The sequence below is a fragment of the Triticum urartu genome, chromosome 1 (genome assembly GCF_003073215.2).
Source record: "Triticum urartu cultivar G1812 chromosome 1, Tu2.1, whole genome shotgun sequence".
In the NCBI taxonomy this organism is placed as follows: Eukaryota; Viridiplantae; Streptophyta; class Magnoliopsida; order Poales; family Poaceae; genus Triticum; species Triticum urartu.
In genome coordinates, this window is record NC_053022.1 from 4,104,161 (window position 1) to 4,123,588 (window position 19,428).

Below are 19,428 nucleotides of genomic sequence, written 5' to 3' on the forward strand. Positions count from 1 at the left end.
AAATTTGAATAGTTAAAATTTGAATTCTTTGAAATTTGTGTGAATCACTAGTTTATGAATAACTTCACTATTTGAAATTTGTGTGAATCTCAAGTTTGTGATTAACTTTGCTAGTGCCACTAGTTTTCAAATTAGAATAGTTAAAATTTGAATTGTTTGAAATTTTTGTGAATCTCAAGTTTGTGATTAACTTTGCTAGTGCCACTAGTTTTCAAATTAGAATAGTTAAAATTTGAATTCTTTGAAATTTGTGTGAATCTCAAGTTTGTGATTAACTTTACTAGTGCCATTAGTTTTCAAATTTGAATAGTTAAAATTTGAATTCTTTGAAATTTGTGTGAATCACTAGTTTATGAATCACTAGTTTACTAAATTTGTGTGAAAACACTTTGTAGAATAGTTAAAATTGATTTTTGAGTCAATCTTTTTCCTTGCTATTTATTTTAGGTCACAAAAAATAAAAACTTCTCTGTTAGTGAACATAGATGCACTTATAGAGAAAATTAAACATAAATTCATAATTCATTTCTATTTATGAATTTAGGTCCAATTTTCCTCTATAGGTGCATCTATTTTCACTTTGAGAGGAGCTCAAGAACGCAGAGAGGGACAGGCTCATAAGCAGGTGTGGGCGCCCTTCGTTTGGCGAGGTGGGACTAAACTCTAGGTGCAACGAGGGCGAACCCTTTAGTCCCGGTTCGTGGCACAAACCGGGACTAAAGGGGAGCCTGTGGTCCCGGTTCATTCCACGAACCGGGGCCAATGGTGGTGGGCCTGGAGCCAGGCCCATTGGTCCCGGTTCGTCCCACCAACCAGGACCAAAAGGTCCAGATGAACCGGGACCAATGGCCCACGTGGCCCGGCCGGCCCCCTGGGCTCACAAACCGGGACCAATGCCCACATTGGTCCCGGTTCTACTTTGAACCGGGACTAATGGGCTGAGCCGGCCTGGACCATAGCCCTGTTTTCTACTAGTGACCAGGACTGTTCGTAAGTACGGCAAGCACATGTTCTCACACAATACGAAGTTCTGCTGCGTCAAGCAGCCGCCTGGCGGTCAGAAGGATGCCTACTACGCCCTCCATCACATGTGGGCGATCGTAAGGGACCATCATCAACTTCTGCTACCAGATAATCTCAAAGATTGGGCCGCGAACTTGTCGGCAATCCAGGACGCGGACCTCAGACAAGAATTCTTTCGCATCCAGTCGGACTTTGCGGACATCATCCATCAAGATGTCCTTCATACGTCGGGGCAGTTCTTCCTCAGATATCAACCGTCCAACAATGAGATAGATGGAATGCTACAAATACAGGGTGATAACGACCGCGATTTCATGACCATCGCGACAGACGGCGGCTTCATTCACGCTCCTGTCCGATGAGTCGAGTCGAAAGTAGTGATGTGTAGTTCTGAAACATTGATTGGCTCATGTTGTAATTAAACTTTAATGAATTCGTATGTCTCTTTGGTTTGGACAGTTGTTCAACTTAGATGTAATCGATGCTATTTATTAGTAGGACCATGAATCGTGCTATTAATGTCTTGCTTTTCTCTTCCGATCCTTTTGTTGGATACTTACATATTGCTTATGTATTGTCTGTTGTTTGGCTTGTGCATAGAGATGCCGTCGTATGTCGTGTACAAGGGTAAGGTTCCCGGAGTCTACGACGACTGGGAGGAGTGTTGGAGACAGGTTCACCGTTTCAGCGGTAACAGTTACAAAGGGTACACCACTAGGGCGGAGGCCGAATCTAGATATGCCCGCTATCTAGCGGGAGAGAGGAGGGAGCATTGGAGGAACCGGATGAAGACCAGTTTGATCGCGATGATGCTCATCGTGATGACCACAACTCTCTTTTATGTGATGGTAGTTTAGATGATCGATATCGACTTGTAATGTGAAGACAAACTCGATACTCGCGGTCTTGAGACTTGTAATGTTTTATCTTTGTTCGGTCTTTTGAATTCGGAGACTAATATGATGAATTGTATTCGGAGACTAATCTTCTATTGTATTCGATGAATCTGCTGTTGCTGTGTGCTGCTGTCTATATTCTGTCCAATAATATATTTTGTAACCTGTGCAAAAATCAGAAAAGAAAAAAAAACAAATATTCATACTAATGGCGCATCAAGGCAGAGTGCGCCATTAGTATGCCAAAGGATACTAATGGCGCATCGAGGTGGAGTGCGCCATTAGTGTGACAAAGCACATGGTTACATATGGCCCCCCGGGAGGCATACTAATGGCGCATGGAGTTACATTCTAATGGCGCACTGCTAGGTGCGCCATTAGAATACCAGATACTAATGGCGCACCAGTGGTGCGCCATTAGTAAAAAATTCTAATGGCGTGCTACTAATGGCGCACCGGTAGTGCGCCATTAGTAGGCAAAACCAGTGCGCCATTAGTAGGCCTTTTCCTAGTAGTGTCACCTGCCAGAAGAGACAAGAACTACCTAAGGAGGAGGGGCGTGGATGACGGGTGGGCTTCTCGAGTGGATAGACGATTGCGTGAGAGCCGGCCATCTCTGCGGCCCATGCTCCTACTGTTGCTTGTTGGGATGAGATGAGGAGAGGTGGCTGCCAAGCCACCATGCTGCCTCTTTACATACAACCTCCTCCTTGCTAACCCTACCTGCATAATAACAAAAACATAGGAAGCCATGAACTAGGAGATGAGCTCAGGTTACCATGCGAAGATGAGTAAACGGTGAAGAAATATCTCAGCTGTCACAGGCGATGGCAGCCATCCTTGACCTCTCCTCTGCAGGAAGCCACCGGGTGGGGGCTCGACAAGGTGGGTTCATCCGCTGCCATCATTGCAGCGGCCGCCCCTACTCTCCCGATGGAGATCTATGCCCGATCCAGAATCACGTCGCCTGGCACCGGATGCTGAAGACCTGCACCTAATCCTGTTGGATCGAACGTAGTGGAGCCCACTTGTAAGGCGGCGGTGCGAGAGGAGCAGCGGAAGCAGGACGGGGCGGCGGTGCGAGAGGAGCAGCGGAAGCAGGACGGGGCGGAGTGGTGTGTGGCTCGAGGAGGAAGAGGATTGGTCCTGGACACCTGGTGCGCTAAGTTTTCCATAGAGAAATCATTCACGTGCCTCCAGCGAAACCCACCCTCTGCTCGCTGGCCTCCGCAGCCTCACAACCCCACCCGTCATCCTCTCTTGAAGCGGCATGAGTGTGGAAAATAGTGGACGGTTGACCAGTCGCCAGCAGCAAAAAATTCACTGTAGATAATCAATCGAACGGTCAAAAACGCAGAGCGATCACAATGCCTCCAGACGGCGGGTATCGTGGCGTCCTTTATATGTTCGATACTCCCGATCCTACAAGGTTCTCTCCGATGTGATCTTGAGTTTTGGGTCGAGATTGGTACCAATCTTTCGCGGTCTTGGCAGGAAGTTCTCCTCGCAGCATGACCTCTTTTGTCTCAATGTGGAAGTTATAGACAATAAATAATTTCTATCGGTACCTTTATATACATAGGAGTAAGTTATTTCATAGTAATACGTGTCTCATTTATATCATCAGGATCATAGGAGTAAGTTTTATTGTTATAGTACAAAGTAGAAACATCGGTGGAGATGTAATTGGTAGGCAAATATTCATCAACATATGTTATTATTAAGCTGGTCGTAATGGGAGCATCGTAGGTAGTATCATACATACCAACTAGACAATTTTGATGAGGTGCATAGAATTGAATGAAGAAAGAGATGGTTCAGTATCATATCATTGATACCGTATCATATTTAATGTTGTGCTACGATGTGTCATCACTAGTAGAAAAAGGGGCTTTTGTCCCGGTTGGTAAGGCCCTTTAGTCCCGGTTTTTGAACCGGGACTAAAGGGTCGTTACTAATGCCTTTCCCCTTTAGTCCCGGTTCTTACACGAACCGGGACTAAAGGCCGCGGCCACGTGGAGCTCCACCTTCAACACCAACCGGGACTAAAGAAAATTTTATGATTTTTTTGAATTTTTTTTGAATTTTTTTATTTTCAAATTTCTTAATTATTTTAACCTCTAATCTCTAATCACCACCCCTCATCACTGCTTAATTTATCCTCTAATCTCTAATCACCCCTCATCATTCCAAATCATCTAACTTCCCGAACGGTCACCCATCCTCCCACTCCCCCAGCCTGAGCACGCTTAACTTCCGGGTTCTATTCTCCCTTGTTTTCAAGTCTGCACTTGTTGTTTTGCTGACAATAGTAAGATGTCAATCCTATTAACCCTCAGGAATTTTGCTTGAGCATGAAGTGACACATTTCACTGTTTGAGTTTGAAACTATTGTTTTAAAAAACAATAATTATTTAGTAACACTAATATTCTAGAATAATTAGTTTGACCATTGTTTGACCACAGTTTGACCATAGTTTGACCAGATTTGACCAAAATTCAAAATAACTGAAATAATTATTTAGTAACACTAATATTCTAGAATAATTAGTTTGACCATTGTTTGACCATAGTTTGACCAGATTTGACCAAAATTCAAAATAACTGAAATAATTATTTAGTAACACTAATATTCGAGAATATAATTAGTTTGACCATTGTTTGACCACAGTTTGAAATTTTTTCGATTTTTTCCACTCTAGATCTTAAAAGCCCCATAACATTTTTTCTGTTAGGTTTTTGAGGATTTTGAAAATGTTTAACGGGGTTTGGGTGTAACTTTTCGAGTAGATGATTTTTCATATAAAAAACTTTTTCATCTGAATTAGTATGCAAAAGTTATGCCCATTTTACTAAATTCTAGAGAGAGCAGATTTTGCAAAACTTTTTCACTCTGCTCTCTCATGGAATCAAACAGAAGCATAGAGAGGCCTTACTTAAATGGATTGATTTCCTTCCTCCTTGAGGGGAGCTGCTTCTGTTCTTTATTTGTATCTTTGTATTTATTAGGATTAGTCCACTTCTATAGCCTTCTTTAGTTGTTTCTTCCTTTTTTTGTCTTTTCCTTTGCATTAATAAAATGCTGTGGGGTGCAAGCCCTGCAGTCTTCAAGGTCAAAAAAATAAAGTCCAAATTCATATTTGTAAATTTTCCCAACAACTAGACCACATATCACATGGGAAACTTATTTTCTTTTATTTTTTTGACATTTCCATCATTTTCTTTTATTTTTTTAAAACTGAAAAGGCGATCCAGGGGGGTAGAGTTTGAAAATGGGACATTTAGTACCGGTTCATGGCACGAACCGGTACTAATGCCTCAAACACCATTAGTACCGGTTCGTGGCTCGAACCGGGACTAAAGGTCTAACCTTTAGTCCCGGTTGGTGCCACGAATCGGTACTAATGGGCATCGCACCCTTTAGTCCCGGTTCGTGGCACCAACCGAGACTAAAAGGTCCAGACGAACCGGGATAAATGGCCCACGTGGCCCGACCGCCCCCCTGGGCTCTCGAACCGGGACTAATGCCCCCATTAGTCCTGGTTCTGGATTGAACCGGGACTAATGGGCTAACCCGGCCTGGACCAAAGCCCTCTTTTCTACTAGTGCATGTATGGCAATAAATGAAGTCATCTATGATACTAACATATGATACTATGCATTACGGATGTAGTATCATAAACTAGTATCATATGCATGATACTAGTATATGCTACTCCCCGCTACGACGGGCCTTAAAAAGGAGATGTGGAAACAATGAGTTGTAGATGTCCAAAAGCTAGCTGCAAATGATTGCAGGCCAACACACTTTATTTAGAAATTTTTATTCCGAGGGGCACTTTATTTAGAATTTTTCAGATTTACGACGACCTCACTTAAATATACACAACACACGCCCACACCCAAAACAATACAGTAAAGCACATGTTCACCGGGGTTGATTTTACAACGAATGGATGAGACCGAATTGAGCTGGACTAGTTTTCGTTGTCCACCCAAACATGAATCTCCTTTTCGAACTTGTGCATTGCAGGTCCTGGTAATAGCATGGACACCGCGATCAGGTCATGACCTTTGCCATTCCTGCACCTCATATGGTAGCTCACGGACTTGGAGGCGATGTCCCCAACCATGGGCACGCCACCGTCAACCCGCTTCGCCCATCTGAAGTCTAGCGCGTCCTGTCCAACCCATTTGATGTCAGAGACCTGGTACATTCTGTCCATTGTGAGAGGTGGCCTCCCACGCATAGACGCCATGAAATCCACCATCGACTCCATGTTGTCGTCTGTCATGTCACACTTGGCCTCGCGGATGAGTCCGAGCGCATAGCCAAGCGGGTTGAAGCACAGTTCTTCGACGGTCGTGTCTACTGCAGGGTAGAAGAGCACATTCCCATAGAACCCATGCGGGACGAGTGCATGACGCTTCCACCTCCCACGCGCATTCAGAGAAAACATCAGGCGCACCCGCTGGTGGAGCTCGTAGCTGAGCGCCACTGTGCGGCAACGCCACATGACAGCAGTCAGAAGCTCGAAGCTGGTGATCGGCGGTGTTAGGTGCACGGGGGCATGCCTTCGTAGTGATGCCATGTCCCTAGGGCCGAAGAGGAAGAAGCGGCCGACCATTTCTTCTGGCGGTGTTGATAGCATGATGTCGTCTGTGGTGCTGCCTAATCGCTGGAGGAATTCCTCATATGCCAGGTTTATGTGCGGCGGGATGCGTGCCGTCAGGAGCTCCCGGTTCCAAACCGGCGATACGATTTGGGAGGTGTCACCCCCGCTACGTGCCAAGTCGGCGATGCATTTCAGGAATTGGGTGCTTCCATAGCCGTCGGCGATGTTGTGGCATATGTGAAGGCCAATCACAAATCCTCCGCTTCTGAGTTGGGTTAGCTACTCACATTTACACAGAAATAAGAAACATTAATAATAATGTAAAGCTATGGCTTTAAAACAAGGGAAGCATAACATTTTTCTCTATCAAAATGCTAGCCGTAGTCACAATTCTCGCGGCGAGCTCTGTAAAAACATTACACATAGCTTCCGTGCAATCTATTTACACCATTCATGCCCTAGGAATTGAGAAACAATAGTGTTAGCACTAATCTTGATTTTGTATTAGCATGTTTGTTTTCGTTATGCATGTAGCATAATTTAGGAGAATGGATTTTTAGTTCCCGGGTGCCTAGGCACCCCCTTATCTCACCATCCATTCATAAAACGCTGCCTAGAAATTTGAGCCATGAGCTGTAGTGCTGGAATGAATTAGGACGTTTGGTGTTTCATTAAGCTAAGGTGTAGCCAGAAAAAAACACTTAGCGGTGACTAGCCTAGCCCTGCCCCTCGTGGCGGGATTCCACCTACTGTAAGAAAAGGACGGGGCGATCTGACAACAAGACACAATATTGTAGAAATCTAGAGAGAACCTGTGATACAAGAAACAACACCTTTCTTCGAGAAACTGGAGAGAGGAGCATGCGAGAGTGCTTTTCTTTTGAAAGAGAAGTGAGAGAGTATATCAGATAAAGTTTGTAGGAAGAGAGATGGGCCTTTGTGTGGGTGTGAGAGAGAGTTTAAACAAGGTTTTGAGAGGCACGCTGTGAGAGAAAGTCTCTGTGGAGAGCTACATTTGTGAGTGTGAGCGCGGCTCAGCTCGTTCTGACATGCATCAGGCTGCTACGGTTCCTATAGGCTAGAGCTACAGCCTACCTAGGCCCTCACGGGTTGAACAGTCAAACCCAAATTATAGCGGCAGAGACTGCTAATATTCTGACCTGCATCTGACCCATGCACGCATCTCTAGGAATTTGGATGGCTTGGATAATGGGGTGTCGGGGTACCCGGGTGCAACCACACCTTTCCTTAGGGAGTAGCTAGTCAGGCGAAGCTTCAGCGAAAGCGTGCAGAGAAGGTGAGATGCGCCAAGCCGCCATGCGATACGGCGAGCACGGCGAGATGCTGATGGAAATGTGAAGCTGTAGTGCTGCATGAGGCAGCAAGGTCGTGTGATGCGACAAGCGCGTGGACGGCAGAAGCAAGACTGGCTGGCTGGGCCAATTAGTTAGAGCCAAGAGATTTGGATGAGTTAGTTTGCATGCGTGTGTTTGTTAGTTGGCCTGGTCGTGTGGCCGTTGTGGAGACCCTGCACGAGTGGCGGACGTAGTGCAGTTGGCTAGTAGTTTGTTTGTGATTTAGTTAGTTGAGTAGTGGGTCATGTCGTGGCGTGGATTCTGCATGGCAGGAGTGCCATCCTCCTTGAGTAGTGAAAAACGAGGCCGAGAGGGCTGAGAAAATATGTAGCAAAGTTAGTTTGTGCTTGGTGAAGTGTGCGTGCGTGTGTGTTTTCTGCCTATGTGTGTGTCTTTGTGTTTCTGAGAGAAGAAGAGAGAAACCTCAAAAAAGTTGCGAGGTAGAAGAAGAAGCGGCGTTTGCGAGGGGGCGGCGTCAACAAATAGGGGCAACGTGAAGTCGGCTAGGTGGAGTGAGATGCATGCACGCGTACAGTTGAAGGCTACCTGCATGAAGAACAAGGGAACTCCGACCACAACCCTAGCGTCGCCCACATCGCACAGCAGTTCTTCCACGAACGGGCATGCTGTCAGCGGCGGCTCGCCTAATTCATCCATGGACACGTCCGCCTCTGCCTCCACGAACACCACACCTTCCCCGGTGCATTCCACGACTAGCCTGCCCCCGGGAGCCTCCCGGAGACGACCTGCGAGCGGGTAGTAGTGCACAAGCGCCTCGGCGAGGGCCGCCGTGAAAACTGCCTTGGCAGGCCGCCCATGCCCATCGACGGCGCTGAAGAACTCAACGGCAGGCTGCAGATACCGCAGGTCTCTGTGGTCATCAATGTCGGAGAGAGGCAGAGTCTCCCGCGGTGTTGCTCGTGCTGGTAGCACCAGCTCAGGTTTTCCTCGACGTGCCACCAAGGACATGTTGGCAAACAATGAGCGTATACGTGAGTAGTTTTAGGGTAATGGAAGAAGCTGTATTGTCATGCCGTATGTGACTTGAGGGCATCTAGTGGTATTATATAGGCGAGCTTGTCTAGACTTGTGAGGCGCCCGCCCGAATCGCACAGCAGCCCTAGGAAGATCATTGAAGGCGCGTTGCCGTGCCCGTGTATTTGTACAATTAAATATATGGATGCATGAAACATAATTTTTTTGCATAAACATAAGTGTCCATTAGTTCCTTAGATTATGTTTGTGTGACAATCTTCCTAGGGCTTCTTCTGTATAACACGAGGAAGATACTGACCTTGCCGTGTTACCCCAAACACCATGGTGGCATCTGTTGCAATATTTTTGGAAGGCATCGGCTGCAGTCCTCTTCCTGGTGCAAATGAAGGAGATGATGTACTGAGAGAATGCATAGTCATAATTCTTCTATGTTTCTTCCTTGCACCAACGGCTTGAGGTAATGTGCATACCCACTCTCCTTGAATTTAAACCAGGACACTTAGTTCATACAGGTAATCAGTATTGTCAAGACGGGTAATAAGAAACAGCAAAAATAAACATGGAACAGTTCACATGAATTGTAATCGTACATTGTATACATAGCTCATTACTGTAATGTTCACCGACCTCCCAAAGGACGACAGCCTTGGCTCGTCATAACAAACAATCACTCGCCATACCCTAAAAAAAAGTTAATCACTTTTCCATTAATTATACATGCAGTATCACATATACTATGTTGTAGGGAAATGCCATGAGGAAAGTGAGCATGAAATACTTAATCGGGTATTGATGTAACTAAAGCAGAGGTTTATCCGGAATAAGTTGTAAAAATAATTAATAAGCATTGCCAATACCATCTGAATCAAACTATATAGATTTAAACAAGACGTAAACTTAAGAGGAAAGAATTGTACTAAAGTAATTACTAATGTAAGCAAACTTTGAAATCAGAACAGATGAACATATAGTTCGGCACCTATGAAAATAATTTTCCATATATATGAATCATCTGAGCAACAACCAAAGTGTTGCCGTAGATAGCTCAAAAATATTCTGAAGGAGAGAAGAAATTCCTTCAGAACCTTTCAGTTTGTTAGATAATTGAGACGTTCTGACAAGCAGCTGATGGTCAATATAGAGATCTACCATAAATAGTGCAGGAATGCTGATATATATTCTGGAGGTGCTTTTGTTTTTAGAAAAGGAGGAAGACCCCCGGCCTCTCATCTGGGTGATGCATACAGCCATTTTATTAATTATTAACACAAGATCTTACAAAGTCATACAACAGTAAGACTAAAGCCACCATCTAAGCAACATCTGTCGCTACTCCTATCCAGTTGATGAAGGGGCGCTGGTAGTATGGGCCTAATACCAACAGACCTCGCAGCCAAACCTAACATCTAAAACGTGAGGTCCCAACCAGGACGCCTGCCGGGTATGGGCACCCACCAGTCCGGCGTGCTTCTCAACCAGGACGCCTTCCGGGTATGAGGATGCTTGATTGGTCAGAACGAGAAGAACTTCGACTACTTTAACCGCGTTGTCAAACGCTTCCGCTTTCGGTCTATGAGGGTACGTGGACACACTCTCCCCTATCTTTGCTATGCATCTCCTAGATGGATCTTGCGTGAGCGTAGGAAAATTTTGAAATTGCATACTACGTTTCCCAACAGAGGCATCCGAGCCAGGTCTATGCATAGATGATATGCACGAGTAGAACACAAAGAGTTGTGGGCGGTGATAGTCATACTGCTTGCCACCAACGTCTTATTTTGATTCGGCGGTATTGTTGAATGAAGCGGTCCGGACCAACCTTACATGACCACGTTCATGAGACCGGTTCCACCAATAGACATGCAACTAGTTTTGCATCAAGGTGGCTGGCGGATGTCTGTTTCTTCTACTTTACTTGAATTGAATTTGACTACGGCCGGTCCTTGTTGAAGGTTAAAACAGCAAACTTGACAAAACACCGGTTGTAGTTTTGATGCGTAGGTAAGAACGGTTCTTAGTAGAAGCCCGTAGCAGCCACGTAAAACTTGCAACAACAAAGTAGAGGACGCCTAACTTGTTTTTTGCACGGCATGTTGTGATGCTCTGCCCTTCTTTGGTAGCCTCCGCACGCGTTCTATGGTTGCCACGCCTCATTGACTTAGGCCCGAATCACCTAGCCTCGCCCGTGAGCGAACCGCCTAGCGACCGAATCAAATGCGGCAGAGAGCGCTAAGGAGTATATATATCGAAGCAGCAACAGGCTGAGAAAAATGAAAAGTCACACCTCAATTAATAACCGCGAGTGGCGCACATAATCCCACATGAATGCCTATAGAAACTGAAGAATTATTACCTCCTTCAAATCCCAGTGGACGATCTGGTTCACCGAATAGCCGGACGCCGATTTGCCTCTAGCTGAATCGACGTGCAGTCCGGCACTCGCTTCGCGACCACTATGGCACAACAGTATTTCTTTCGTTGCCTCGGCCAGCTTGCTCGTCTGTCTGGAAACAATGACCGGTCCCCTCATCCTCTCGATCGAGCGGGAGCCGTCGTGCTCCCAGCCATGGGCCGCCGCCACGGAGTACTGCGGGATGGTTTGCAATCGATGTGGCCTTTCTTTGTAATCCACTAGGGGGATGAGCGCTCTAATTGGGCCGGGAAAAGGCCCAATTGACAAGAAGGCTCCAATTTTTTCCATGGAGCAGCTGCCCTTTTAGCCCAGTAAAAAATAACAGGTGGTGGAGGACTAAACAGAGATCAAATCCAATGGTTCAGATCGTGCAAATTACATGAACGGACTGCCAAAAATGAACAGGTCCTGAGAGGTATGGGATTAGGTGCGGTTATACTGTCCTAAATAAGTGGAATACGAGGCGTATTGATTCTTTTAAATGTCAAACATTCCTATGTTTAATTAAGTTTCTAGAGGAAAATATCACCATCTAAACTACCAAATGAATACAACATAAAAATACATTTAAAATTCATGTGTCGATGTTAAATTGGTGTTGTAGATATGGAAAAATTTCTGAAAAATGATCAAACATATAATAACTTTATATTTGAATAATAATAATACACCTTATATATGTTAAAAGGAGAGAATATTCATCCATTTTGCCACATAAGTAAGTGGCCATTGTTGTTATACAAATGTTATCATCGTCATTAACTCACTATAGTAAAACATATTCAAGGAAGGTGTTTGCATGTCGGCAAGGCATCGAAGGAGTATGAAGCTACTAGTTCCATGGAAATATCGAAAAAGATTTATTTGGCTAGTATATAAGGGCATCTTCAACGGGATGCATCAAATTAGCTTCCCTAATAGTCTATGGACCCGGCTGGAAGTGTCCACGGATATCTCCCAGTTATCTGCAATTTTTGTTGTACCCCAATGTACCATATTTTACACATAAAATAGTTTGAATTTAACATGAAACATACCACATTCAACACAAACATAGTCTCACCATACTTAAACATAGTCTCACAACACAAACATAGGTAATTAAATACTCTAGTAGAACATGCAAACCTAGCAACCACCAAAATTGCACACGAATGTCGTAGTGGCTGAAGGAAATATGCCCTAGGACATAATAAAATTATTATTTATTTCCTTAATTCATGATAAATATTTATTATTCATGCTAGAGTTGTATTAACCGGAAACTTAGTACATGTGTGAATACATAGACAAAACATATAGTCCCTAGTATGACTCTACTTGACTAGCTCGTTAATCAAAGATGGTTATGTTTCCTAACCATAGACATGTGTTGTCATTTGATGAACGGGATCACATCATTAGGAGAATGATGTGATGGACATGACCCATCCATTAGCTTAGCATTATGATCGTGTCAGTTTCATTATTACTGTTTTCTTCATGACTTATACAAGTTCCTCAGACTATGAGATTATGCAACTCCCAAATACCGGAGGAACACATTGTGTGCTACCAAACGTCACAACGTAAATGGGTCATTATAAAGGTGCTCTATAGGTGTCTCCGAAGGTGTTTGTTGGGTTGGTATAGATCGAGATTAGGATTTGTCACTCCCTGTTTTGGAGAGGTAGCTCTGGGGCCTCTCGGTAATACTCATCACTATAAGCCTTGCAAGCATTGTGACTAATGAGTTAGTTATGGGATGAAGTATTACAGAGAGAGTAAAGAGACTTGCCGGTAATGAGGTTGAACTAGCTATTGATAAACCGACGATCGAATCTCGGGCAAGTAACACACCGATGACAAAGGGAACAACGTATGTTATTATGCGGTTTGACCGACAAAGATCTTCGTAGAATATGTAGGAACCAATATGAGCATCCAGATTCCGCTGTTGGTTATTGACCGGAGACGTGTCTCGGTCATGTCTACATTGTTCTCGAACCCTTAGGGTCCGCACGCTTAACGTTCGATGACGATTAGTATTATGAGTTTATGTGATATGATGTACCGAAGATTGTTCGGAGTCCCGGATGTGATCAAGGACATGACGAGGAGTCTCGAAATGGTCAAGACATAAAGATTGATATATTGTACGACTATATTCGGACACCGGAAGTGTTCCAGAGAAGTTTCGGATAAAACAGGAGTGCCGGACACTACTAGGAAAAGGCCTACTAATGGCGCACCAGTTTTGCCTACTAATGGCGCACTACTGGTGCGCCATTAGTATCACGCCAGTAGTATTTTTTACTAATGGTGCACCAAGCCATTAGTATCTGGTATACTAATGGCGCACCACTCGGTGGTCAAACTTCCCGAAAGGTCACCCATCCTCACACTACTCCAGCCCAAGCACGCTTAACTTCAGAGTCCTATTCAACCCCAGCAATAGATCACTTCACAGGCACTTGTTGATATATCTAGCATATCAATCCTATTATACCTTGTTGATGTCTAGGACTTTGTTCATGTTCATGACTATGATGATATTTTGAAAAATATTTCAAACTTCCCGGTCATATTACATATCATTTTTTGAAAAACAATTCAAAACCAATTTTTTTCTATTACTAGTGGCGCACCACATCCATGGTGCGCCACTAGTAAGTTTGAAATTTTTTGAATTTTTTTGCCTCTAGATCTTAAAGCCCGGTAACTTTTTTTCTGTAGGTTTTGGGGATTTTGAAAAACTTTTTAAATCCGAGTTCGTATGCAAAAGTTATGGCCATTTTACAAATTTTCAGAGAGATTTGGCAAATAAAGTCGAAATTCATATTTGTAAATTTTCCCAACAACTAGACCACATATCACATGGGAAACTTATTTTTTTATTTTTTTTGACATTTTTATCATCTTATTTTATTTTTTTAAACTGAAAAGGCGGTCTAGGGGGGTGCATTCGGGAACTTTTGGGCCAAGTTAGTAATGGCGCACCACACCTACGGTGCGCCATTCCTAGTTTTGAAAAGAAAAAAAAGAAAAAAAATGATTTTTTTTGAAAAAATCTTAGTAATGGCGCACCAGTGGACAGTGCGCCATTACTAGTTAAAACTAGTAATGGCGCACTGTCCACAGGTGCGCCATTACTAACAATTTTTTTATTATTTTTATTTTTTTCAAAACTACTAATGGCGCACGGTGGGTGTGGTGCGCCATTACTATGTCAGCTAGTAATGGTGCACCATTCCCACGGTGCGCCATTAGTAGTTTTGAAAAAAATTAACTTTTTTTACTAATGGCGCACCATGGGATGTGGTGTGCCATTAGTATTTGCACACTAATGACGCACCAACACATGGTGCGCCATTGGTATTTAGTAATGACGCACCACATGTACAGTGCGCCATTAGTGTCCATCCCATCTATAGCCCTTTTCCTAGTAGTGGGAGGGTTATCGGAACCCCTGGGGGAACTAATGGGCCTCGATGGGCCTTAGTGGAGAGAGAGAGGGGCGGCCAGGCCGTGCACCCCCTCCCCCTTGAGTCCGAGTAGGACAAGGAAGGGAAAGGGGGGGCCTTTCCATCCCCCTCTCCCTCTCCTTCCTTCCCCCTCTCTCCCTTTAGGTGGAAACCTACTAGGACTTGGAGTCCTAGTAGGATTCCCCTATTGGGGGCGCGCCCTAGGAGGGCCGGCCAGCCTCCCCCTTTCTCCTTTATATACTGGGGCAGAGGAACACCCTAGAACACAGAAGTTGATTGTTTAGCCGTGTGCGGTGCCCCCCCTTCACGGATTTTCACCTCGGTCATATCGTCGTAGTGCTTAGGCGAAGCTCTGCGCCGGTAACTTCATCATCACCGTCACCACGCCGTCGTGCTGGCAAAACTCTCCCTCGACCTCAGCTGGATCTAGAGTTCGTGGGACGTCACTAAGCTGAACGCGTGCAGATCGCTGAGGTGCCGTACCTTCGGTGCTAGAATCGGTCGGATCATGAAGACGTACGACTACATCAACCGCGTTGTCATAACGCTTCCGCTTTCGGTCTACCAGGGTACGTAGACAACACTCTCCCCACTCGTTGCTATGCATCACCTATAGATAGATCTTGCGTGATCGTAGGATTTTTTTTTGAAATTACTGCGTTCCCCAACAGTGGCATCCGAGCCAGGTCTATGCGTAGATGTTATATGCACAAGTAGAACACAAAGAGTTGTGGGTGATAATAGTCATACTGCTTACTAGCATGTCATACTTTGATTCGGTGGTATTGTTGGATGAAGTGACTCAGACCGACATTACGCGTACGCTTACCCGAGACTGGTTCTACCGACGTGCTTCGCACACAGGTTGCTGGTGAGTGTCTGTTTCTCTAACTTTAGTTGAATCGAGTGTGGCTACGCCCGGTCCTTGTTGAAGGTTAAAATAGCACACTTGACGAAAAATCATTGTGGTTTTGATGCGTAGGTAAGAACGGTTCTTGCAAGAAGCCCGTAAATGACACGTATAACTTGCAACAAAAATGTAGAGGATGTCTAACTTGTTTTTGCAGGGCTTGCTGTGATGTGATATTGTCAAGGCATGATGTGATATAAATGGTTGTATGATATGGTCATGTTTTTTAACAAAGTTATCGGCAACTGGCGGGAGCCATATGGTTGTCGCTTTATTGTATGCAATGCAATCGCCATGTAATTGTTTTACTTTATCACTAAGCGGTAGAGATAGTCGTAGTAACAATAGTTGGCGAGATGACAAGATGTTATGATGTAGATCAAGGTGTCGCGCCGGTGACGATAGAGATCATGAAGATGCTTCGGTGATGGAGATCATGAGCACAAGATGATGATGGCCATATCATGTCACATATTTTGATTGCATGTGATGTTTATCCTTTATGCATCTTATTTTGCTTAGTACGGCGGTAGCACTATAAGATGATCCCTTACTAAATTTCAAGGTACAAGTGTTCTCCCTGAGTATGCACTATTGCTACAGTTCGTCGTGCCAAGACACCACGTGATGATCGGGTGTGATAAGCTCTACGTTCATATACAACGGGTGCAAGCTAGTTTTGCACACGCAGAATACTCAGGTTAAACTTGACGCGCCTAGGATATGGCCTCGAAACACTGAGACCGAAAGGTCGAGCGTGAATCATATAGTAGATATGATCAACATAGTGATGTTCACCATTGGAAACTACTCCATCTCACGTCATGATCGTACATGGTTTAGTTTATTTGGATCACATGATCACTTAGATGTATTAGAGGGATGTCTATCTAAGTGGGAGTTCTTAAGTAATATGATTAATTGAACTTTAATTTATCCTGAACTTAGTACCTGATAGTAATTTGCATGTCTATGTTGTTGTAGATCAATGGCCCGTGCTACCGTTCCTTTCAATTTTAATGTGTTTCTATAGAAAGCTAAGTTGAAAGATGATGGCAGCAACTACACGGACTAGGTCCGTAACTTGAGGATTATCCTCATTGCTGAACAGAAGAATTATGTCCTGGAAGCACCGTTAGGTGTACCACCCACGCCCACAACTGCAGACATTGTGAATGCCTGGCAGACGCGTGTTGATGACTACTCAATAGTTCAGTGTGCCATGTTTTACGACATAGAATCGGGACTTCAAAGACGTTTTGAACGTCATGGAGCATATGAGATGTTCGAAGAGTTGAAGTTAATATTTCAAGCAAATGCCCGAGTTGAGAGATATGAAGTCTCCAACAAGTTCTACAGTTGCAAAATGGAAGAGAATAGTTCTGTCAATGAACACATTCTCAGAATGTTTGGGTACCATAACCACTTGACTTAACTGGGAGTTAATCTTCCTGATGATAGTGTCATTGACAGAGTTCTTCAATCACTGCCACCAAACTAGCGGCGCCTCCCTTTCCTTCCCCCTCTCCCTCTCCTTCCTTCCTCCTCTCTCCCTTTAGGTGGAAACCTACTAGGACTTGGAGGCCTAGTTGGATTCCGCTATTGGGGGCGCGCCCTAAGAGGGCCGGCCGGCCTCCCCCTTACTCCTTTATATACTGGGCCAGGGGGGGCACCCTAGAACACACAAGTTGATTGTTTAGCCGTGTGCGGTGCCCCCCTCCACAGATTTCCACCTCGGTCATATCGTCGTAGTGCTTAGGCGAAGCCCTGTTCCGGTAACTTCATCATCATCGTCACCACACCATCGTGCCGGCGAAACTCTCCCTCGACCTCAGCTGGATCTAGAGTTCGTGGGACGTCACCGAGCTGAATGTGTGCATATCGCGTAGGTGCCGTACCTTCAGTGCTAGAATCGGTTGGATCGTGAAGACGTATGACTACATCAACCGCGTTGTCATAACGCTTCCGCTTTTGGTATACGAGGCTATGTAGACAACACCATCCCCACTCGTTGGTATGCATCACCTAGAGATAGATCTTGTGTGATTGTATGAATTTTTTTTCAAATTACCGCGTTCCCCAACAGTGGCCACTGTCATCGTCGTTGTTTGGGGTGTGAAGGCTCCAATCGTACTCGTCCTGGGCCACGTCGGCTCGGGCGGTATTACATTCGGAAGCATCATCTCCCTGTTGCAATCGCCTCTCCTTGATGTTACGACAGTGACGGGCATCATACCAAACCAATGTCATCGACTACCAGATCACCTCGGCGATGTGTTCGTTAGTTAACACCATGGCGCGCGTGCTCAACGCCATGGCATGGTCTGACTGCTCGATCCGCATTGCAGTGTCTGAGATAGGGCTTGGCCCTTCGACGTACGCAATGGTGGTGACTTCATCATCGAGTGGTGTATCGACTCTCGTTTAACCTACTCCTCGCTCACCAAACAGAGAGTATGGATCGTCCCATTTCACCCCACATTTGTGTTACGAATTGGTGTCCGTGGATAGTCAACATGTTTGGACTAGGCATAAAGGAGTTTATCGGATGTCATTTTTATATCCAAACTATCCAGAAGAACATATATGAGCGAATAGTAAGGAAGTCCTTTTCTTTGTGAGAGAAACTTCCATTCTATTTATAATTCATCATGTGAATACAAAGAACACTGGATTTAATAATAATTATAACCAGGTACATGGACCACTAAGGGAGATCTACAAGCACTGGAGCGACTAGAGGGTGTGCTACCGCCATCTCCCATCCATCACTGGAGCCGGACAAACCTTATTGTAGTAGACAGTCGAAAAGTCATCATGGTAAGACCCCACAGGACCAACGCACCTAAGAAACAATCATCCCCAATGAAAAGAATTATAGATCGGAAGGCTCAAACCTGTAAACACCCATACAAAGACAAACGAAGACGTGATCCAAATAGATCTATCGAAGATCACGACTCACCGAATCCCGCGAGATTCTTTGGAGATACACCCCCCACACCCTCTGACTATGCTAGATGCACCATTATGACGGATATCGAACATGGAAGAAATTATATATTCCTATTGAGGGACATGGCCACCGCTAGACATCCCCATCCAAGATGCGGAACCTAACAAAAACGAGAGCGAGGTCCCTTCCTCCGGCGGGGGAGCTGAGATCCCCTGCACCTCTATGGCCCAAAGGCCATCGGAGACGATGGCAGACCAGCAACAATGCCAACAAAAGGAGGACGATGGCGGTCCAGCAACGGCGCCAAGATGCGAACTGAAGCACGTGGCCTGATATTCAAGATGTGTGAAGCATCTGTGTTAGATAGGATTGACGGAAGGAGAGACAAGTTAGAGTTCTCATCATGCTGAGGGTGATAATGCATATGAAGGAAATCCAAAAGTGATATTGACACCTCAATAATCAATCCCATTGATGAGGTTTAATAGTTTATCGGATGTAGAGCAACACATAGGTGTACGCGAGAAACAAAGGAGGTGCAGCTCGGAAATAGATGTGGAAATTGCGAGTGTTCCTTGTGTGCCACAAAGCAAGGAAGTAGTTTTAGCACAAGGATAACCGTCAAAACCTCATGTCCATATTTTTTTATCATCCCCATCCCTCATGGTTCCATATCTTGTTCTATGTCTTGAAGGACAACCAAATTTTATGTTGAATGAAAAGCTTCCTCACACAAAAAATGCAAAAGTAAATATGGGCAAGAAAATAACTAATAGGCTCCCTCAAAGAATTAATTGTA

General features: G+C 44.7%; 1 protein-coding gene across 1 annotated transcript; it reads right to left on the reverse strand.

Moving 5' to 3' along the window:
• Positions 1-5,896: 5,896 nt before the first annotated feature.
• LOC125540918 (spermidine hydroxycinnamoyltransferase 2-like) lies at positions 5,897-8,911 on the reverse strand. Its single transcript, XM_048704445.1, has 2 exons — positions 8,437-8,911; positions 5,897-6,814 (listed from the first exon to the last, which is right to left on the reverse strand). The coding sequence occupies exons 1-2, from the start codon at positions 8,857-8,859 to the stop codon at positions 5,897-5,899; spliced, it is 1,341 nt and encodes a 446-aa protein (XP_048560402.1). The 5' UTR covers positions 8,860-8,911.
• Positions 8,912-19,428: the final 10,517 nt, after the last annotated feature.